This window comes from Mesoplodon bidens, assembly GCF_964165515.1.
Source record: "Mesoplodon bidens genome assembly, chromosome: 1".
Classification (NCBI taxonomy): domain Eukaryota; kingdom Metazoa; phylum Chordata; class Mammalia; order Artiodactyla; family Ziphiidae; genus Mesoplodon; species Mesoplodon bidens.
Window position 1 is genome coordinate 215,303,685 of NC_138176.1, and position 24,750 is coordinate 215,328,434.

General features: G+C 39.9%; 1 protein-coding gene across 2 annotated transcripts in view; it reads right to left on the reverse strand.

Annotated features, from left to right (window-relative positions):
• Nucleotides 1-14,509: 14,509 nt before the first annotated feature.
• Nucleotides 14,510-24,750, reverse strand: part of SLC39A8 (solute carrier family 39 member 8) — a 74,636-nt gene continuing 64,395 nt past the window's right edge. For both annotated transcript variants that reach the window (XM_081243493.1, XM_081243494.1), the window contains exons 7-9: nucleotides 18,675-18,882; nucleotides 18,290-18,474; nucleotides 14,510-16,198 (exon numbers count right to left, since the gene is read on the reverse strand). In XM_081243493.1, the coding sequence (XP_081099619.1) occupies nucleotides 16,049-16,198; nucleotides 18,290-18,474; nucleotides 18,675-18,882 (543 nt within the window). In that variant the 3' untranslated portion in view covers nucleotides 14,510-16,048. The remainder of the gene's footprint in view (nucleotides 16,199-18,289; nucleotides 18,475-18,674; nucleotides 18,883-24,750) is intronic.

Here is a 24,750-nt window from a genome sequence, read left to right on the forward strand (position 1 = left end):
CAAGAGGGGCAACAGCTAAGGACCTAGCAGTTCCTCCCAAACACTGATGCAACCACAGCATTGTCAACAGGCACCGGGATAAGTAGCAGATGTTATAAGAATCACAAAAAAAGGAATGAAAGTAGTCACCATTTCCAAAGGTGTATTCTAAGTGATCCTGCTAAGAATTATCCAAATATGGGGGGGAAAAAAAGGCTATGTGAGTTGATAATATGGGGAGACGCTGGGTCAAAAAGAGTTACACTGGCTTCTTTACTGCAGGACTTCTAGAGTCTTTGATATACTCAAGTGAAGCTCCATGGGATGACTACAATATGCAACACTTCTTAAACCTTTTGAACACAGAATTCTTTCTTCTTAGAAAAAGATGTTAACATTTTGTAGCTTACCCTTTTTTCCATGGAACACAATTTGAATGATTAATCAACCTTTATTCTTTCTCTGTGGTGAAATTATCAGAGTGCATTGCTGGGGGAAGGCTTTGTGCTGTGTGTCCCAGGTGTTCACATCCACACACACTTGACATGTAAATTAGTGTTATAAATCAGCAAAACCAGCTGCTTCATCAGGTGCACTGCAATGTGATCCATAAACAGTACTGTTGAAACTAAAGGTTCTCTTAACTAGCTGAGTTGGGGAGGGGAGATTAACTGTAGACAATGTGTGTACGTATTATTTCTGCTGTATATGGAGAGAGGTACCCTCACGTTCATCAGAAATTCAAAGGATTCCAGGATCCAAAAAAGTTTAAGAACCAACTGTACTTTACACAGTAAAAATAATCTTTGCAAAGGTGATATTAACACTGAATCCCAGGAGGGTGGAAATCAAGATGGCAGAGTAGGAGGACACTGGCCTCCCCTCCCCTCACAAACATGCAACACTACAACTTGCATATAGAGCAACTCCCACTAAAGTCAACTTGGGGACTAGCAGAACAGCTCTTCCATAACCAAGGTGGTAAAGAAAGATCCATATGGAGTCAGATAGTCATGGAGGAGAAGCAATCTGGCCAAGACCCACACCCCTACCAGGGGACCCAGAAGAAACGGGGGATACCATAGGCTTGGGCATCCTCCCTGGGGAGCAAGGGGTTCGAGCCACTTGTTAGGCATCCCAGCCCTGGGGTCTGACACTGGGAAGACGAGTGCCCTCAGCTGGTTTGAAACCCAGTGGGGCTTACTAGAGAGCTGTAAGTACCCCAAGACTCGGCTCTTAAAGCGTGCACACGGGCTTCCCTGATGGCGCAGTGGTTGAGATTCTGCCTGCCGATGCAGGGGACACGGGTTCGTGCCCCGATCTGGGAGGATCCCACATGCCGCGGAGCGCCTGGGCCCGTGAGCCATGGCTGCTGAGCCTGCGCGTCCGGAGCCTGTGCTCCGCAACGGGAGAGGCCACAACAGTGAGAGGCCCGCGTACCTCAAAAAAAAAAAAAAAAAAAAGGCTTACCTGGTGGCGCAGTGGTTGAGAGTCCACCTGCCAATGCAGGGAACACGGGTTCGTGCCCCGGTCCGGGAAAATCCCACATGCCGCGGAGCGGCTGGGCCCGTGAGCCATGGCCGCCGAGCCTGCGCGTCCGGAGCCTGTGCTCCGCAACGGGAGAGGCCACAGCAGGCAGAGGCCCGCGTACCAAAAAAAAAAAAAAAAAAAAAAAGCGTGCACACGTAGACTTGCTTACTCCCAGTCACATCGTGGAAGCAGAAGATAAAAGACTACGTGGGGCTCTGCTGGCTTGTCAGGACTGCCACAGTGTGCCCCGCCCCCAGCCAACTCAGGGGTCGTGCTCCAGCCCCTGTAGCACCGTTACTGCACCCCACGGAGGCAGGGACCGCCATTGCCAAAGACATTGCGCATGCTCGGAGAGAACAGGGCCGGCTCAGACCCCAGCCCTGCCTCTGATCACAGTAGAGGCAGCCATTGTCAGCGTGCACGTCACTGCGCACAATGGGGAGGGGCAAAATGAGTTCCAGGGCGGAGACTACCCTCGCAGGTGAGCGCCTACCTGTGCACATTTGGGAGGAAGTGAGGACAACGCCTCTGACTCCAGCCCCGCCTCTAACCAAGGCACGCACACTGGGGGGAAAGTGAAACCAGCGCAGAAGTGCAGCCCCAAAACCAAGGCAGAGACTGCCGTCCCACCCAGGAGAAGCCCAACTCCCTCAGGGCTCCTAGTCCAGCCCCTCAGGCCCCGATCTCTTCCCCAATAGCGCTGAGACAACAGCTGAGCATGGGAGAAGCCCTGGCTTACACCCGGCTCTGGCCTCAGCCCCTCCAATTCCAGCCGTGACTTCCACCAAGGCGGTAGCTGCCAGCACACCCCAGGGGAAGACACAGCCCATGCTCGCTTCACATCCAGCTGGTCCACCACAGTCACTAGGCTCACACAGACTGCATAGGGACACTCCCACACAAGGACACAGCGTCAAGACTGGGATAGGTAACTGTTTCAGGTAATTTCATAGAGACAGAGAAAGTTAAAACAAAATGAGAAGACACAGGAATATGTTTCAAACTTTGATGAGCATAAAGTGCTTATTATTATTATTATTATTATTGTAACATTGAATCATATTTCCGCTATCAGAGGCAGTATAGGAAAGGAAAAAAATCTGTAGCATTTTGAGTAATGTGAGTCTGAAAACCACCACAAACTACAAAGAAATAGGAAATTATCAAAGAAGAATTAAAACCAAAGCAAAGTTCTCTGTCAGGCAAGATCAACATGACAATTAAGTCATTTCATGAATCCATCTGAATCCAGGCAGGAATTCCACTGATCTTAAGTACCTATTGCAAAACACCAACATTTTAAGTGAAAATAACATTTAAGTATTTATCTTCTAAAATAATATTAGTAATATTCCTGCTACACGTATATACTTTCAAAGAAAGCAAATCTAGGGTAATAGCTAAACCTTAAAAACACCCTCAATTAAAATTCTTTGTAAACAATAATAAGCTCTATGGTCTTGTTACCATGAAATAGAAACTGTTATCTCTAGGTGATATTCGGAAAATGAAGAAGCTGATAAAATAATACAAGTTGAGTGTTTACCACTTACCAGACATGTTTCATGCATGGCCACTTTTTAACCCTGCAAGACAGAAATTATTATCCCTGTTTTGCAGATAAGGAAACTGAAGTTCAGAGAGGTATAACCAAGCTCACATAGCAAGTAGATATCAGAGGTAAGATTAAAAGTCCGATCTCTCTGATTCCAAAATCCTTTCCCCTTCAACGCATCTGTTCCTTCTATAGTTTTTTAAAAGCTAAATAATTAAAATTAATGAACTAAAAAACAACTGTAGAGAAATATTTTTAGTGATATAAGATCAAATCTAAAAACTTAAGTACCTGAAATAAACTCACAGTAAATTTTTAATAAGGAAATATTTCTGTAGTTATCCCAGAAAGTTATTTTTATAATTACATCCATAGGAGAAACTTCAAAAGGAAAATTACTTTTAACAGAAGTACCACGTAGTAAGTGGCAGTATAAGTGGTAAATGAAAGAAATAATATAACATAATTTAAAATAGCAGAAGTACTTAATGGCTAGTATTTATTGATTGATTGGCAATAGACCAGCACTGAAAAAAATACAAGTGTTATATTTAATAAAATGTTCTCTGCTCAATATTACCTATTTTTATACAGATCTTGAAATAGCAATGGCAAGTTCTGTATTTTAAAACCAGGTTGAAGGATGATCTAGTTTCTTTGCACCCTCTGAGCCCTTCTTAAGAAAGTTTTTTACCTTCACTAGTTCTGTGAGGGTAGCTCACAAATCATTTATTTCAGTTTGATAAACAAACCATTCAAGGAAGACACTTCCCATTCTTTATTTGTCAGCAGAGAAATACCACCTTCAAAAATACCTTTCCCTGAATATCCATCCACCACCATTTCTCCAATGAATGAGTAAATGAGATTCCATACCAGCATCCCAGGTTGGAAACTCCAAAGTGTTGTCAGGAGATCATTCAAGCCCATGACTCACAATGCAAATGGAAGCAGGACAGCCAGTTGGGATTTCCACCTGGAAAATTAAGAGCTGGGTAGCTTATATGAGTATAATGAATTATCCTCTTCCCCCAAGTCCATAACCCATTCCCCAGTGGAGGTGTGAGTTAGTTTAACAGCTTAAAGACACAGGGAAGCCCCATGAAGATGAGGGAATCTTAGGAATCTTAACCCCATCAGCAGAAGGCAGGGGGATGCAGCACCTACACAGGGACAGCTCCATGGGCAGTGGGGCTGTTCAAGGACAGGAAGTTCCACAGGGCCAGCTTTCACACCCACTGCCCACCTCCAAGTCCAGGAAATCCCACCCTCTTTGATTTCCCAGGCCTCCTGGTGTTAAGCATCTTCCTTTTCTCTCTTCCTCTTGGAGATGATCCCAACCTCTCAACCTCACCGAAGCTTCTCCTCACCAAAGCAGAGATTGGAAATGGCAATGATTCTTTGGTTCCAGATTCCAGTCCCAAAAGCCAACTCCAAAAAGTGAGAAGCCAGAGCATCAGCCAGAAACTGCTTCTTCTTCTTCTACCCTGGAACAATCAGGCAATCCCTGAAGCACCATTAAGTAAGGACCGGAAACCCATGAGAAAACTAACAGACCGGTCTGTCTGTTTGGCTTTTCTCATAAAATTTAGCTATTTAAATGTCATGACAGGGGTCATGGCTGGCTGAGCTCCTACGAGTGACAAGAGTTAGATAACACACTTCCTTCTAGTGTTCACAGAAGTAGGAAATCTTGGGAGAAAAAACATGAGTTAGCCTTCTTTTCTTCTTGATTTTGTGTGTGTGTGTGTGCGGTAAGAACCATGAACATGAGATCTACCCTCTCAACAAATTTTTAAGTGTACAGTATCGTTAACTCTAGGTGCAATGTTGTACGGCAGTTCTCTTGAACTTCTTCCTCTTGCTTAACTGACACTTTATGCCCATTGATAAACAATCCCTATTTCCCCCACCCCCTAGCCCCTGGCAACCACCTCTCCACTCTTTGATTCTACAATTTTGACTATTTTAGATGCCTCTAGATAAGATACTTTTACATAAATGGAATCATGCAGAAACAAGAGACACCAAATGTTGGCAAGCATGTGGAGATATTGGGGCCTTTGTGCACTGTTGTTGGGAATGCAAAATGGTGCAGCCATTTTGGAAAGCAGTATGGAACTTCTTCAAAAAATTAAAAATATTGGGATCGACATATATACACTAATATGTATAAAATAGATAACTAATAAGAACCTGTTGTATAAAAAAATTAAAAATAGAATTACTGTGATCTAGCAATCCCACTTCTAGGTATTTATTGAAAAGAATTGAAATCAAGACCTTGAGGAGATATTAGCACTGCCATTTTCATAGCAGCATTATTCACAATAGCCAAGATATGAGAACAACGTAAATGTCCATTGATGGGTGACTGGAGAAAGAAAATACACTATATACATACAATGAAATATTATTCAGCCTTGAAAAATGAAGGAAATTCTGCAATCTGTGACAACATGGATGAACCTGGAGGACACTATGCTCAGTGAAATCATCCTGTCACAGAAGACAAGGGCTACACGATTCCTCTTGAGTTTAGACATATAGAGAGGCATCTGGGGACTAGTGGAGGAGGGTGGCCCGCAGGCAGAGTTGGACATCAGAATTTGGATTACAAAAGGGAACACGCAGGAAGGCTGAATCAGTTCGTTTGTTTTAATTGTTAGTAGTCGAAAGCAACTCAGAAGGGTTTTCTTTTTTTTATTATTATTATTAGTTTCTGCTTTATAATAAAGTGAATCAGTCATACATATACATCTGTTCCCACATCCTTTCCCTCTTGTGTCTCCCTCCCTCCCACCCTCCCTATCCCACCCCTCCAGGCGGTCACAAAGCACCGAGCAGAAGGGTTTTCATGACTAGGAAAAGTGATTGTTACACACGTGAGGAAGTCCCAAGGAAATGCGACTCCAAGGAGGAGGTTTGTTAATTCAGCTGCTAAGGATATCATCCTAGACCATAGTTCCATATTCTATCTTGCATCCTCAGCACATCACCTGTGTCCTCATGTTATTACCTCTCAAGGTAACTGTTTTCATTTGCTGGGGCTGCCATAACAAAGTACCACCCACTAGGGGGTTTAAACAACAGAAATGTATGGTCTCACAGTTCTTAAGGCTAGAAGTCCAAGATCAAGGTGTGCATAGCGTTAGCTCTTTCTAAGGGCTGTGAGGGAAAATCTGTTTCACGTCTCTTTCCTAGCTTTTGGTGGTTTGATGGCAATCGTTAGCATTCCTTGGCTTGTAGAAGCATCACCCCAATCTCTGCCTTCATCTTCTCTTGGCACTCTTCCTATGGGCAGATCTGTGCCCAAATTTCCCCTTTTCATAAGAACACTAGTCATAGTGGATTAGGAACACACTCTTCTCCCGTATGACCTCATTTTAACTAATTACACCTGTAATGACCCTATTTTTAAATAAGATCACATTCTGAGATACTGAGGATTAGGACTCCAACATATCTTTTTTTGTGGGGACACAATTCAATTTGTAACAGTAGTAAAACAGCTGCTCCAGACATCACATCTACACACAATGTCTCAAAGAAGTAAAGGGTATCTCTTCTTTTTAAGAAACTTCCCAGCACACACTGTCCTGTCTCAGGGATCAGAAACTGTGTCATATGCCTAAACAGTCACTGGTGAAGTGGTTGGAATTGCTGGGATTTGGAGGTGGGATGCTCCAGAGAATACAATGACCACTTTGACTGATAGCCAAAGGGAAGTAACATCACAAGATACTAAGCATGTCAGTTATGATGTTCTCCTAAATTTTTCTGTCCTCTGAGTTATGAACTGTTCTCCTTTTTTTCTAATTGCATTTATTAGGGTTTTTTTAGAATAAATGTTCACTGAAGAAAATTGAGAAAGTATTAAAAAAAAACCCAAGTTTTTAATGATTCATATCCCACCAGCTGAGATTTCTTCTTCTAAAACACTGGTATATATATGCATGTTTATTGAAGAAAATTGAGAAAAGGTTAATATTTGACCAAGAACCAATTTAAACTAGCTCGTAATCCCACAAACAGAGATTCCCCCTACTAATGCATTAGAAATATCTTTCCCATCCGTGTATACTATACATACATACATATATAAAGAAAAATTGGGATTACAGAGGGCATACTGCTGAGTAGCCTGCTTTTTTTCAGTTAATATTAATTTAATTGTTTACATTGCCTTTCTTAGTGTATTAGAAGTAATCGTATTATCTAGAAACACCCCACCTCCAGTATATTTACACTCTACAGTGGTATAAATGATACCAAAATATATGTACTTGGGATCAAGGGAAATCCATTAAATAGATACAGTGTAAATGACAGCAGTGTCTTGATATCAAAAGTATCATTCTGGTGATCCCAAAAGCATCATTTAGTCTCGTTAATTGCAAAAGTGTTCCATCTCAAGTTAAGTCACAGAGGCAAGTTCTTGATTCCAGTGATGGGAAGGGAAAAAAGGTCTAGTCAGAAAGGAATTAGACATTCACTAAAACCAAAGTCAAAGAGTCAAACACAACCTCCTCTGTGAAGAATTGCCTGACTGATTCCCACTCCAACCTAAAGAGAATTCTCCCACTTGTGCTCAATGACTATTTGCCGCATGTCTGTCTGTCTGATTGCTGGTGTCCTCTATCGTAACACCTATGAGTTGTGGTATCATTGGTTTTTATGTGACTATTCCCTCACGATCCTCCTGAGAGCAAACATGAGCGGATTCATCGTTGTATCCTCTGGGCCTTGAATGTATGTTTTATTGAAAAAATGAATGAATTCTTTCACTCATAGAACAAGCTCAGAAAATTTTTTCTCATTCCCTGCAATGGTCTACCTTATTTTTAAAAAACAGTTAAAGTTTGAATGGTTAACTTTTAAAGTTTTATTTGGAAAAAAGTGAAATGTAGTTATTCCAACACTAACCTGGATATTATGCTTAAGTATTAGTGATGCATGTGCCTTAAAAAGCCAGGTGTCTATAAAAATCAAGTAATAACTTGACAACCAGGTGATGGTTGCTAAGAAACTGCATTTTTCTGTGAACACATGGTGTATGAAGTATGGCCTAGATTCATATCCTACATAAAACATCTTCCTTGGAGTTATCTGAAGAGTCTGATTTTGCATGGCTTGTCAAGGCATATAAGTGAGTCTTTCTGCTGTCCTGCTCCTACTATTAAAAATCATGATTCTATACATAGAATATTATTTCATCACCATGACCTGTTCTGGACTCCAGGTTGTTTAAATTACAGACTAAGGCCCTCTTCAGCTCCAAACATTTCAGTGGCATCAAATGTTACCCTCTCCTTGGGTCACCAGTGAGGAACAACCATGGCTTCTGATGGACTAGCAGTGCTAAACACAAAAATTAAAATATCTACAATGTTTCTGTATTCCAAAGTGAAATAATAATGAACTGGAGGTTATCTGCAAGTTTTGAAGGACTTTTGTTCACCACTAGAGGAACATAATGGAGATTTTGCTATATTCTGCCCCAAATAGGAAGTTGACTCCAAATCTTGACGGCAGGAGGCAGGGGAGATGTTGTCCAAAAAGTACTTGGGGACTGTGCTAAATTTAAGTGCTAGAAATTGCGTTTAAAATAAATATCTCAATATTTAACTGCTGTATTAGTTAGAAAGTTTTGTAAAGCACAAGGAACTATATTCAAATCCTGTTATAAACCATAATGGAAAAGAGTATGAAAAAGAATATATATCAATAACTGAATCACTTTGCTGTACACCAGAAACTAACACAACATTGTAAATCAAGTATGTTTCAATAAAAAAAAAGAACGTTTTCATTTCGAGTAACACAAACTCAAATTATCTAAAGCCAAAAGAAAAAAGGACTTAATATTGAAATAACTTGGATAACTCACAAAATTGAAGGAACTGCAGAAACAATAGAAACATACTGAGGATGTCAGAGACTACAACCATGGACAACTTAATGATAACTCTCTCTCTCTACCCCAGTCTCTACCCTGTCATCTTCTCTCTGAGCTTCAGTCTCTTTTTCCCAGGTGTCTCCTCATGCCAAGGAGCACTGGAACCACCTCCAAAGGCAAGAGCTCTGGCTGTTCCCCTCCAGTGTGGGAAGTTCTGTGGAAAGATTATGACTGACCTGCCTAGGTGACTTCCTGGTTCGTGCGGGGCACGGGAGGGTGGGGGGGGCAGTGGTTGGAAGGCCCTCTGGAACCATTGAGGATGGAGCAGCCAGATTCTGTGAGGAAGAATGAAGCCATTACAAGAAAGGCAGAGTCAACGTGAGCAAGGAAATCAACAGAAGTCCCTTACTCCAAACATGTTGGTAATTTAATATCACTTTCACCCGTTTTGTCACTGCAAAGGTATGGGGCAACTCAACCCTTATTTTATAAATATTGTCTCTAATATTCACTATTCTAAAATGTTTTGAACATTTTTCACCCTAAAACACCAAGGAATCACTATGATAGCACAGTTGATGGCTCTCCCATGTGTCCTTCTATAAAATGCTTACGTAAAATTCTGAGGTTTCGTTTTTGCAAATTAAAAGACTTTTTATTGAAAGACAAAAAGCAAAGGTGGAGAAAGGAGAAAAATGTATATGACGTACCTTCCCAACAATTTCTAAGATTTCCAAAATCCGTGTTTCTAAGTTCATTAACAATCCCACATTTAATTATAAGGGTAACAACCTTAAGGCTAACAAATCGAATGACTCCCGAAGGAAAAATACTATTCAGAGGTGTCTGCTGCAAACAGGAGGAGCCTCCCCTCAGCTCCATGGTTATAAGCTGGCTCCCTGCTTTCATCACTCAGATATGCCTCATAATAATTCATAGTACTTTTGTTTGTTTGTTTGCGGTACGCGGGCCTCTCACTGTTGTGGCCTCTCCCGTTGCGGAGCACAGGCTCCGGACCCGCAGGCCCAGCGGCCATGGCTCACGGGCCCAGCCGCTCCACGGCATGTGGGATCTTCCCAGACCGGGGCACGAACCCGTGTCCCCTGCATCGGCAGGCGGACTCTCAACCACTGCGCCACCAGGGAAGCCCAGGAAGGAATCCTTTTCTTTCATCTCTCTTACTCCCCGTTTGCTAACACGGCATCTGGCGCCACAAGGGTTAAGTGCTTTGATGGACGAGGGGAAAGGAGGCACAGAAAAGTTCTTATTTGATGGGTACAGTCAACATATGACTCCGTGCCGTCTGGTTTGACTTAGAGCTGTCTGAGGACTTGAAGCTAACCCTTTTTCTTATTGGCACTTTTAGGATTCTTCAGAGGGTCTCCTCCCCAGTGATGTATCCTAATTCTCCAGTTGTCCCACGAAATTCAGTCCTTGGCTTTTCCAGAAGTCGACTCAGTACCAACCTTCTCTGTCCTCAACATGGCACCCTTCTTACACACGATTTTAAATTGTTCCAGACCAGATCTCTCATCCCCCATTAGATCACACTAGGCCAAGGGGTATTCACGCGTCCTTTGTCCCAACAAACTCTAGGGCTGAAGTCTAAGCTGAATGCACCAACAACTCTCTCACCTGAGAGAGTGGCCTCCAAAGCCACCTGCCAGCCTCCTCTCAGTTTCTCTGTTTCCAGGAAGGGAGTCAGACACCAGTCCACTGTGTCCATAACTGCAGTGGCTCCTACTGGGCTGTCTGCAGGACCTTCTGATGGAGTTACCACAAAATCCAGAATGAGACAGGTTTTGTAAACTTCCTCAGCTTTGTGAGGGAGGGAAATAGTTCTGATTTGAATTCTTCCTATGAGACCTGCCCCTGTAATTCAAAATATTTCATCTTTATTTTTCTCCCCCATGACCCCTGATCAAACATCCCTTTGGTGACCACAAGCATGGTCATAAATTATCCACGTGTTGCCCTATTGGGGTTTTCCCACAGATAGGTATATACAGTTGTTGGGCTCCCATGCACAACCACTGCAACAGGAATTAAACCATTATATAAAGTTTAAAACATGCAAGCCCTACCCATGAAAAATATTCTTTGGTAATATTGCTGTATATATCCAAACTAAGCGATGTAAGATTTGGTGCCACCAGTAGCTCATTTAATTATCTACAAAAATCAGATAACATTTCTGATCCAACTTAGCTTAGGCTACATAGCTGTAATGACCCATGACGAGAGAGGAAAAAAACAAATGATTTTTTAAATTTATTTTTGCCAATTTCTACTGACAGTACTTAGTTTTACAGTTCTGGGTTTGAGCCCCATAATCAGAAGTTTCAAATAGAAAGATGAACGTCCATAGAAAAAGAGAGGTTTCTTTTTTGTTTTGGGGTTTCTGGTTTTCTGTTTGTTTGTTTCCTTAGAAGGTAGACCGTCCTGTGAAAAACACAGGATGTCTTCAAGGTAAATAAATAATACTCACAACAGGCTGCGACAGAGAAACTAGAAAGTACAAGTGTGTATGAACAATACTGTTTGTAAGGTAAGATTGGTCAGGTGGCCCAGGATAATTAAAATGGTCAAAGTGTCAAGGAATTAATCTGAAAGAAGTTATGAGAATCCCTAAAAGAAGCAGTTCCCTGAGCTGGCTGTGTCAGAACCACCTAGAATGATAAGTTCCCCAAGTGAACCAGATGCAAGCCTGTCTTTACCTGACACAGTCACTCTACTACCCAATATCCATTCTTCGCTTCTTCTTAAAACAGAACCCTGACTTTATTGGTGGTAGTATATCCAGCTAAAAGCACCATTTCCCAGCTTCCCCTGCAAGTTGGTGTGGCCTGCGACTAAACCTGATACGTGACTGTGAGTGGAGATTGCTGTATATTACTTCTGAGAAAGCTCCTTCAAGGGGGATGAAGAGCTAGGTGTGAATTGTTTGCCTTTGTACCCCCTCCTCCTTCCTGCTATGTGCAATTTAGGCGGGATCTCTCTAGCAAACATTTTAGCGTATAAAGTAATCTTGAAGTCAGAAGCCAAAGATTACAAGTCAAAGGAGCCGGGATTCCCAATGACCAAGGACCCGCAATGCCAGCCCTGCACTGCTTCTCCCACACTCCTTTTATAGGAAGGAAAGTGAACCTAACATGTTTACACACCTGTTATTCTATGCTAGCGAATCCTAAATGCAGTGATGCTGGCATTTTCTTGGCCTTACCAGATTCCAACAGACGATTTTCCTTTTCACGCAACGATAAGTTCCTCGACAATGTCTCCGAATTAATGGCACAGAAATTTGGAGTTTTCAGTTCATCCCGCTGCCTTAGCTTACCTGAAATTTTACTAGTAAAGTCCCTGATTGGGAGCCTCCAGTACAAGGAGTTAAATGACCATGAGAGAAGGCTCTGTGAGCACTCAGCACAGAAAGGAAGTTAAGGGCAATGCAATCTTACACAGGTATTTCAACCCACAGTTGGGGGAAGGCAGAGTGTCAGTGAGAAAGCAGATGTAGCAATAGCAGTGCTAAGGAATTTATTTATCACAGAGTTAGAACCTCTTGTATTGTCAACCTCTTGTACTGTGATGGACCTTAAATAAAACAGAGGGAGTCTGGAAATCACGGTAGCCTACTGCTAAGAACCAAAGTGAAGATGCCAATCAGAGCATGGAGGACAGATTGGTAGTTAATGTTCCCCTGGCACAGACCATCAATAATTAGTTCTGTTAATACACCTACACTAATTACCTGGTAAATCAGAGTGCTCTTTGGGTCTTCGCAATTAATTCATTTTTCAAAAATTTAAGCTCCTAGGTAAAGAAACCCTCTTAGATGTTGGGTTGGTAGGTTGGAAATACTAAACATCTAGAGGTCATTATGAAATGCTATTCAGGGGCTATTATACAACTGGACTCTCACATTGGCACTGCTAAGCAACTGCTATAGAAGTGAACCTCGCAGGGTCAGACTTGCAAACTGAAGAAACACAGATTATCCTGACTTAGAGCAAACCGGTGTGACATCCATACATCTACACACAATAACTTACACTGGTAAGGGAAAGAAAATAATATTCTCATAAAAAGGAATTGGTATTAAATACTAAGTTCAAACATGAAAGTAGTTCTGGAAACTCTGGGTGAATTTGTATTAGATATTTTCTAAGGAAAATGAAATAATATATCTACATAGGGTACATTGAACCCATTTGCACTCTTCAATCTCCTCCTGCGTTAGAATTGCATGTCTATTTGCCACTTGACTCTGCAGCACCTCTTACTACACTGGCCCAACCTACACGACCCACAGCCTGAAGTGGAGCGACCCAGCAGAGCCCAGGCTGGATCTGCTCATCAGACCCGTGAGCATGAGAATAACCTGTCGCTGTGAGCCTGGGGTCTTCAGATTCTTCAGGTTGGCTGTTACTCCACATGAGTATGGTAATAGAGGTCTCCTATGGTCTGAATGTTTACGTCCCCCCAAAACTCATATGTTGAAATCCTAACTCCCAAAAGATGATGATATTAGGAGGTAAGGGCTTTGGGAAATACTTAGATCAAAAGGGTGGCGCCCTCATGAACGGGATTAGTGCTCTTACAAAAGAGGCTCCAGAGAGATCCCTTGCCCTTCCACCACCTGAGGACACAGCAAGAAGGCTCCATCTTCAAACCAGACACCAAATCCGCCTGTGCCTTGAGCTTGGATTTCCAGCCTCCAGAACTGCAAGAAATATATTTCGGTTGTTTATAACCTATTCAGTCTGTGGTATTTTGCTATAGCAGCCTAAACAGACTAAGACAGGGTCTGACTCAGTACTCAAAAAATGCCAAATTAGTAATCATTGTTATAAAGTTCAATAATGCAAAAATAAAAGTATACACACCCATATAACGCATTGAAATCATTTTTGGTTTGCCATACTAGCATCTTTAAAGCCTGAAATTATAGAATATTCAACTGGTATAATGAATGTCTCAGGATAAGGTATGTTGACTGACAGGTTTACATTTTGTTATCCAGGATAATTTAAATTTAAGCATGGCTTCCCATATCCTACCTTCTACCTGGAACCATAGCCTCTAATAAGTAGCAGTTTTCTGTTCTGCTTTTTCTTCATACCTTATTGCCTCTGTTCTCCTCAGAGTTGAGGAAAATGACCAAAAGATCAACACATGGAGAGAGTAACATGAAGCACCCAGACAGTCCACATATACGCTGATCTACACCAAATGACAGTTTGTTAAACTATCCTGTTTTAATATCACATTGCAAATAGCTTCTTAACCCAGACATACAATCTGTGCTTTAAAGAAGTAAAGATTATTCCTTAAGATTAAATGTCAACATGTGAAATGATAAAAATAGATTCTATGTTTACTGATTTTAATGAACAATGATTAATCTTTACAGTTATTTATTTGCTGAATATCTTTGAAATAAACATAGGTATTTCTCTCCCTCATAATACCAAGTACATGGAAGTCACACAAAAAATACATATTAAAATGAATAATGAATGACACAATACATGGAGTCAAAGGTGTTTACTGTTTGGTCAAACAATATTCTTTAATTGTCAGTCATAGAGTGAAATGTACATTAACATACATGTTACATAATCATCCCATCTGCATTATTGCTATGTGACATCATTTTATGGTCTGTAGAAAAATATAATTCCTGAGATCATTGTTGGGCTCTTTCAATCATTTTCCTCACTGTCAAATCATCTTTCCTTAAACGACTTGGGAGTGTGAATTGGGGTTAGGATGTTCAATTATAGACCAACTTTTTGTATCTGCTAAATGAATAAACAGGCTCTATCTTTTATAAAGGGTAGAAAAATAACCATGGCGTGTGGAATTATTTTGCAAGGTATACAATATAGGAAAAATGTAGGCCGAACACAAAAGAAGTATTTTCTGAATGTCTCTCAATCACCCATAAGGAACATATATTTCCTAGCCAATCAGTCTTTGGCATACAGCCGTCCAGCTGCTATTTTGCATTTACTTAAAATACCCTCTGCTAAATAGTTGTGTTCATCTTTAATTAATTGCTTAAAAGTACATTCAATTTCTTTCTATAAACCAACATTTTCTTCACCTTCACAAGCAAACACATTGGATACCGAAACGTTGTTGTCACCAGCTTTACATACTGTTCTGCCATTTGCCATGGTACAACCATAACAGAAGTCATAAGAAAGCTATTCTGGGCCTCCCTGGTGGCGCAGTGGTTGAGAGTCCGCCTGCCGATGCAGGGGATACGGGTTCGTGCCCCAGTCTGGGGGGATCCCATGTGCCGCGGAGCGGCTGGGCCCGTGAGCCATGGCCGCTGGGCCTGCGCGTCCGGAGCCTGTGCTCCGCAACGGGAGAGGCCACAACAGTGAGAGGCCCGCATACCGCAAAAAGAAAAAAAGAAAAAAAAAAAAAAAAAAAAGAAAGCTATTCTGGCTTTTTACGGAATCTGGTGGAGTTTACACTGAGTCTGGACTTAGTAGGGCTAACCAACTTTACTGATTTCATAATTCATATCATTTCAGGATGGTTTTCAAAACAATCCTAGAAGTCCCTAACTGAAATATAAAACAAAACAAAAGCTATGAGCAATCTTTCTCTCCTGGGTTCACTAAGGCCTTGGAATCATTTGTATCTGTGTACTTGCTTGTGAAAGCACTAAAACAAATTAATTCAAAGAAAACCACTCTGAAACTACTTGAACATTTGATACAACCACAGAGGTTCAAAGGCTTATATGGCCTAGTCTGTATTTTTCTCCAAGTCTTGGTGTCAAAATGATTATAGAATGCATTGTTTCTTGCTCTGTGATGATTTTTAGTGTGCATGAAACATAAAAAAAGTGAGTATTTAACTATTACCTCATGTATCAGGCTTCTCAGGCTGGAACTGAAAAGCTTTTTGAAGGATTTTTAACAACAAATAATGGCCTATTTCACAGATCAGAAAACCAACAATCAGTTTTCTTGACCTACAGCTGAAAACAAAATTATCTTTTAACAAAATAGGAGCTGTTTCATTTATTAAATGCCTTCGTTAACAGCACCATCTTTCACTTCCTATTACTCCAATTCAATTTCTCCTGCATACAAAGTAATGAGCAGAATGGCTGTGAATCCAGTTAACACCCCAGCATTCTGAATCATGAAGAAGGTGAAATCGGTTTTTCTTCCAGTTACCTTTTCTCTCAGCATATCATTCATCTCTGGAAACTAGAGGAAAGATATATTGTTAGATAACTGTTGCCATCTTGTGGGAGAACATAAAACTGTCCCTGATAGATTCCTGTGGAGGTGGGAGGGGACGAGCATTTCTCTGAGTTGTTTACATGTTTTAGTATAGAGAGCATAACGGTGATATCCAGCCCTACCAGACATCAACAAGAAGAAAAGTACGAAAATAGTGTTCCCCCAGTGAGTCAATACAGTGGGATGGGATGTACCTCATTTTATGTCTCTCTCTCTCTCTCTCTCTCCCCCAGCTCTCTTCTTTTCTCTCTCTGCTTCATCCACACCATTCTTTTAGGACCTCAAATGCATCCAGCCTCTTTCCATCCTCAAAATCTTCACACCCACCAAAACCTCTATCTGAACTCTTTTCCCTCAAAATTTTCAATGAGCTAAATCTTTGAGGTTTCAGCTTAAATCTTACTTTCCTCGGAAGGCTTCTCTTAGGCCCTCCTAATTTAGCTTCCCTTATTATCATCTTTCATCATATATATTGTTTTCCCTTTCTTTTCACAGTTTTTTATTTGTAATTATGTAATCATATGTGTGATTTTGTTTGTTTGTTGAATTTCAGGTTCCCCTCTTTGTAGACAGAAGCCCCAGGAACAAGGGGACTGTGCCTTTTTGCTCCCTCCAGGGTCCACAATTTCCAAGCCTGATACAAAAATATCAATCAATAGTAGCTGATTAAATACATCTTTAGCAATCACTATATATTTAATTCCTGTTCTCTTCCATTTGTTTCCTTTTGCTTGTTCTGTCCCTCGCAAAATCATAAGGTTTTTAAATAAACTGTGCTCTGTTCTTGAAATGAAGACTATAACAAGCTTATTGCAGTGAAAGCAATTAAAACCCCAAGTTCTGTACTTAAAAGCTATCCTTTCTCAGCATATAACTTCTACTGAAAAGGCTTCATGAGGAGATCTGTAAATGCCATCGTTTCAAAACATATTTCAAAGTGATTTGCTATACATACAATGCATACAGTGGTGCCTTGTACCAAAGCATCCAAGAGGTCTCCAGAATCCACTGTCAATCCACCTGCCTGATTTGAGAAAACTTACTGGGATAAAATGGATGAAATTCATGAAACCGTTCTGAAAGAAGCAAGTATGCTTTCTGAAAAAAGCAAGTAAGTATATACAGCATCCTTTATTAGTATTATTTCTTGAAATTGAATAACTCTAATAGATTCTGTTCTTACATTACAGAAAGGAGAAGTGATGACCTAGCATAAAATATGCTATGAGGCATTGATTCTGTGAAGAAAAACATAAATGCAGTGATGGTTCTAACAGATGAAATCCTTGCACTTCTAAGGGCCTGCACAGAACAATGAACAGAGCTAGACAGTTATCATTTGGAACTAAAAATGCAGATGAAGGAAATTAAATTATTAAATTATGTATGTAATACTTCCTCAGTTCCAAATGCAAAAGCAACATTCCTTGAGTTGCATCCACTTAGCACATTTTCATTTTCTAGAAAGCTGTCCATGATTTATTTGAAAATGCACAGGACCACTGGTATTCTCTCTCTTACACACATACAGACATAAAGACAGACACAGCATAGACATAAACATAGATACAAATATATACCATCCCAAGTAAATACCGTTCAATTTTAATTTACCAGTTTTAGTTTAACTCAAAAGGCTCTCACTGTTCAGAACTTTGAAATAACAAAATGCTATTTACTTTAACAAGTTATACCCTTCTGAATGTGACATCCTCACAAAAGAAGAGAGAAAAGTCCTATGGAGACATACTACAGAATACAAGCTTTACCCACAAGGCAAAACACCTGGGAAGATATCTCTCCTTCAGCAAAAATAGGTCATTCATCCTCTGTCAATGAGATCCTAGATCAAACAATCAACGAGAATCACTTTCAAATCACTATTAGTACAAACTACTGAAAAAGAGTTATCTGTTGGACCAGGAATATTTTAAACTACAACAGAAAGGCCTTCCACACTGTGGAAAGCAAAAGGTCACCCTTAGTCAATTCATAACCCACATGTGTCATTCCAAATTTAAATTAAAACAAGATAAAAATCTTAAAATTCCTTACCATATCCGCCAGAGAAATATAGAGGAACATGCCTCCAGCAAGGGCAAATATAATATTTGGAGCAAAATTATTGCCCACCAAGATGCCAAAAGCTAGCCCAACATAGCAGGAACAGGCAGAAAGGAAATTGAATAACAAGGCTTGTCGAGTACTCATTCCTGCATTGAGTAGGATCACAAAGTCCCCTAAAAGAAGAAGAACATATCAAGTGAGTAGGGTTACTTTCCTATTTGGGGATGAACTAAAAGAAAATCATCATTGTCTAAAAAAGGGCTCCATCTTTTTGAGGCATCAGCAGGATTCTTAAGAGTGTGTCACCTGAAACGTCTCCCTCCCCTGAAACCAAGAAGCACCGGACTTGGAGAACAAGAGCAGAGTCCCTTACCTAACTCATGAGGGAACTCCTCGCACAGGATGGCGATCGAAGTGCTGAGTCCCTGCAGAAGAGACAAGGTGCAGGAGGCCCCGATGGCCAGGCCATCGATGAAATTGTGGAGGGCATCACTGAGCGTTATCATCCAGGCAATGGTCCCTATTTCTGAGAGCTTTGGCCCCTTCATACAGGTACATGAGCTTGACTCTTTTTTTCCATCCTGTAAAATAACAGAAAATCAGTCAACAGGATACCACCAATATTTCTTGAAAGTCTAAGCGATGCACAGACGTGGATGTGTTACGTGTTGAGAGAGACAACTGTTTCCACCAGAAAGTCTTTCATAGTAGATAGGAACCCCTAACCATATAAAAACAGAGAAAAAAAACTTATGGGAGGGAGAAAGGAAAGGAAGAGATTGACAGGCCTTGAACAAACCACTTGAAAAACGTTTCGCTTTGGTTTCACCTTCAAACAATCCTTTCGACTTGTATGAACAAATTCTCACTACTGCCTTCCTAAAGTGTAACTGATATTAACCAAGAATTTGATTTATTCACATTCTTTAAAGTAAAAGAAGTTTGTCAAAGACTAAATTTAAAGTCTCTTCCATGTTACAATTTAAATGTGAGATCCACATTTAAAGCATGATGATATCAAGGAACATTTATTTTAATCTATCTTATGCCATTGTGTGACGTGGGCAAGGAATCTGGGCCTCAGTTTCTTCAATTGTGAAGTGAAGAGAGTGTACTCAATGGCTCATTTATTTTTCAATGACTTATTAAGTTTCCACGGTATTCAGGTAGTGTGCTGCGTGTTTAGGTTGTAACAACGTGGTCCCTACAAGCTCTAAATTTCAATGATTCTCTTAACAAATTCCATGAAGTGTGATTGGAACAGGCTTGCTTTTACACAACACTTCTTTCCACTTTGAAACAATAATAAAAATAGAAAACCCTACAACAGACCCTTTGCAAGAATTCAAATTTCCATCAAATTTACAAAATTGTATAAAATCAAATGACAGATGCCAACTGAAGCATTTTCCAGAAACTGTGGAAAAAGATAATAAAAGGCAAATTCATTTTTAAGCAGGGAAGCAATTTGCAATTAACTGGAGAACATTTTATTCCTAATTCTCCTTCCTGCAACTCTACCTCAGCAGCTAATCAACATATTTATTGAACACCTGCCATTTGTACAACAGTGTGGCTGTATGCTATGCGAAGTGCACAGAAGTGGAAAATACAGCTTCTATCTTCAAGAAGCGTATTTACCTTGGAGAAGCAAGATGTATAGTATACGATTGACTCTTAAAAAATGTGTAACAGGGCTTCCCTGGTGGTGCAGTGGTTGAGAGTCCGCCTGCTGATGCAGGGGACGCGGGTTCGTGCCCCGGTCCAGGAAGATCCCACATGCCGCGGAGCGGCTGGGCCCGTGAGCCATGGCCGCTGAGCCTGCCCGTCAGGAGCCTGTGCTCCGCAGCGGGAGAGACCACAACGGTGAGAGGCCCGCATACCTCAAAAAAAAAAAAGTGCAACATATATCAGCTGAAAAGGGCTTCCTTCAGAGCAATCATCTGAGCAGTTGTGTGCGTATTCTGACGTCACTTCATTGCTCAAAACAGTTTGGGGACCTCCTTTCAGAACTGAAGGTAGATCCTGCCACACATCTTTTCACTGTTTCATTAGTGGCAAATCTTCAGCTTTGAGGGATGTTTTTTGTTTGTAGACACAGCCAAAAGTCATTTGGAGCCAATAAATTCTTAAATTAATATGAAAGGAGGGAGGATTGTCAGTAGTAGTTGCTAGCTGTTAGTAGTGGTAGAAACAGTAATAGCAAAGGTATATGGTGTTTATTATGTGCCAGGCACTGTACTAAGCAATTTAGATATTTAATTCCTTTAGAACCATTCTATGAGTTAAGTACAGCTATTATCCATCATTTTATGGTTGAGGACACTAAAGCACAGAAAGGCTGGTGAACTTACTAGGGATACAAAAGAAAGAAGTGTGCTTTTTCTAGTAACTGTTCTACTACTCCAAACTTATGGTGGGGGGTAGGGAACACCTCTTCTTTGTGGTAAAGTCTGAAGGCAATTTGCAAGGAGAATACCCCCTTTCTCTCAAAAACACTTGAAGCAACGTTGGAATAAGTATTTAATCTCCTTTTACTTTAAAAGGCAATTCTCATCAGCATAAAAAGAATTCCATCTGGTTTTAAAACGTGGTCTTTTTACTGTATAGTGTTAAAACATAAACTGAGGCAAATTAAAAAGTTTAAGATCTTATTTGAGCAAGAATGGATTCCAATCTGACAGAGAAGTGGTTAGGAGCATTCCATGGACAGGAAGCGCAGGGAGACACTTACTGAGAAAAGACGGAAGCAAAGCAAGGAAATTATTGACTGGCTACAGCTTGAAGCCTAGATGGCTGTTTGCAATGGATTGTTCTTAGGTTTTGATTTTGTAACATTGAGGCATTTACAGGCTTAGATTTTGGATTGCTTGTATATGACATTACAGCCACCTCAGTTTAATTGTCTCCTTGTTTAATTAATTTAATAATTGATATATCTTAAATGCACAACATAATAAACAACAGTGACTTAGTTCATGTCAAATGGGTAGCTTGGATAAGAAATGCTCCAGATCAGGAAGCAATTACTGCCAAAAGAGAAACAAAGGCAGTCATGAGAAAAAGCCACAGAGGAAGTGACCTTGGCTTTGCAAAAACCTACTGCCAAGATACATTTAATAAGACCAGTTGTTTTCCTCTTCCAACTTGGTTTACCTAATCACATATTTATAATTTCCTTATTTACTTGTGATGATTTAGGGGAAAGATTATAAGACCAAGTCTTGACTACCTGATATTTTGTACAGAGTCTGTATACAAACTCCCTTAATTCTGAAAAAGAAATTAAATTAATATATCAGGCATGGTTCTCTTACCTCTGAGTACAGATATTATTGACTCTATTTATTATGCTTCCTTTTAGCCTTACAATCTTAGGTCTCAAATGACACGGTTGGGTAGGTTAACAGTTATACCTTTTTAATAGTCTTAGAACAAATGAAAGAAGGCAAACATTCACAAACAGTTCTTTTTTAATTCACCTGGAACAAAGTCACTGAGCAGAGAGACAATTAAGTCAAGTCCCTTTAGTTAAATTAGGGAGTATTCTTCTCTTTCCCTTTATTTTTTATTTTTCTTTGCTGTTGTTGCTTGCTTGCTTTCTTCCTTGTTTGACTTGTATACTAAATGTGAGGCTCTTTCTAACCTCAGCCAGGATAAGGCAACTCAATCTAGTGAAAAGACCATCACTAGATGGTCCAGGAGAACCAAGTTCTCACTCGGCTCTGACAAGAATTACTGTGTAATCATCAGCAAGGCTCTTAACATTGCTCACCTTAATAATTAATGAAAATGAAAGTCAAAGTAAAGTGCAGACTAATCAGAATAGGGGGAGAAAGAATAGCATGGAACAAAGTCATGATTAATAAAAATTTTTTCGTGGTTTATTGTCTATATACTTTACTGATAAGAAGGTAAAAGTGAGCAACCACTGCAGGTGAAGTTAAATTTCAAATTCTACATCCCATGCTGAAAGAATTTTGCAGAGCAAGAACTCTGGTAAAAAAAAAAAAAAGTCAAAAAGGAAACTAGAAACACTTCAAAAAACATAACAAAGATGGCAAAAGGAAGTATAAGTAAACAAACAAGAGCTGAAAATTGTATGCAAAGGAATAAAATCTATGCCCATAAAAGGGAAGTTAATGTAATATAAATAAAAACAATAAAATATTATTTTAAGAGGCTGCAAATAAAGAGAGGTGAGAGTTAAAGAAAGGGGCACTGAATGCAAGCTAGCTTAATGATTAAAGCATATGGGCTTTGGCACAAAATGGGTGTGAGATTAAGTAATGGCTCTGCTACTTAACAGCTCTGTGTCGTTTGGAAAGTTACTTGGGTCCTAGCTAACATAAGACAAGAAAAGGAAATAAAAGGTATACACACATAGGGAAGAAATAAATAAAACTTTTTATTGGCATATGTCTATGTAGAAAATGCAAAAGAAACAAAAAACAAAGCTCCTAGAATATAATAAGCAAGTACAGCAAGGTTGCAGGACACAGGTTAATATATAATAGTTGCTTTCCAATATACCAGCAATGAACAAGTGGAATCTGAAATTAAAATCATAATACCATTTACATTAGCAACCCCTAAAAATGAAATACTTAGGTATAAATCTAACAAAATATGTAGAAGATCTATATGAGGAAAAGCACAAAATTATAATGAAAGAAACCAAAGAAAAACTATTCTGTTCGTGCATTAGAGGACTCAACATATAATTGTCAAGATGTCAGTCCTTCCCAATTTGATCTATAGATTCAGTACAATCCCAGTCAAAATCCCAGCAAGTTATTTTGTGGATATGTTGTGATTCTAACGTTTATATGAAAACGCAAAATACCTAGAATAGCTAACACAACATTGAAGGAAAGAAACGAATTTGGAGAACCGACACTATCTGACTTCAAGACTTACTATAAACCTACAGTAATCAAGATGGTGTGGTACTGATGAAAGAGTAGACAAACAGATCAATGGAACAGAACAGAGAGCCCAGAAGTAGACTCATATAAACATGGTCAACTTATCTTTGACGAAGAAGCAAAAGCAATAAAATGGAGAAAGACGGTCTTTTCAACAAATAGTACTGGAAGAAGTGGACATCCACATGAAAAAAAAAAAAAAAAAAACAATGAACCTAGACACAGGCTTGACACCCTTCACAAAAATGAACTCAAAATGGATCATAGACCTAAATGCAAATGCAAAACTCTAAAACTCCTAGAAGATAACACAGGAGAAAACCTAGATGACCCTGAGTATGGCCATGACTCTTCAGATACAACACCAAAAGCATAATCGTTGAAAGAAATAACTGATAGCCTGGACTTTATTAAAATTTTAAAACTTCTGCTTTGCAAAAGACAATGTCAATAGAATGAGAAGACAAGCCACAGAATGTGAGAAAATATTTGTAGAAGACACATCTGATAAAGGGCTTAAACAAAATATACAAAGAGGTCTTAAAACTAAACAATTAGAAAACACAAAACCCTATTAAACAATGGGCTAAAGACTTTAACAGACACTTCATCAAAGAAGACATACAGATGGCAAATAAGGATATGACATCATATGTCAACAGGAATATGCAAATTAAAGCAAGATAACACTACACACCTATTAGAATGGCCAAATTCAAGAACACTGACAACACCAAGTACTGGCGAGGATGTGGAGCAACAGGTACTCTCATTCATTGCTGGAGGGAATGCAAAATGGTACAGCCACTTTGGAAGACATTTTGTCAGTTTCTTATAAAACTAAACATACCCTTCCCATATGATTCAGAAATCATGCTCCTTGGTATTTACCCAAAGAAGTTGGAGACTTGTGTCCACACAAAAACCTGTTGTTTACAGCACCTTTATTCCTAATTGCCAAAACTTGGAAGCAACTAAGATCTCCTTAATTAGGTGAATGGATAAATAAACTATGGTACATCCAGACAATGGAATCTTGTTACACACACCCCAAATGAGCTATCAAGCCATGAAAAGACATGGATGAATCTTAAATGCATATTACTAAGTGAAAGAGTCCAATCTGAAAAGCCTACATTCTATGATTCCAACTATATGACATTCTGAAAATGGCAAAACGGGAGACAGTAAAAAGATCAGTGGTTGCCAGGAGCTGGGGAAAAAGAAAGGGATGGATAGGTGGAGCACACAGAATTTTTAGGGCAGTGAACATACTCTATATGATACTACAATGATGGATATATTACACATTTGTCCAAACCCATGGAATGTACAACACCAAGAGTGAACTATAAACTATGGACTTTGGGCGCTTATGACGTGTCAATGCAGGTTCATCAATTGTAACAAATGTACTGACTTGCTGGGGGATATTGATAATGGGGGAGTCTAGGCAAGTGTGAGGAAGGGGATATATGGGAAATCTCTGTACTTTCTTCTCAATTTTGCTATGAACTTAAA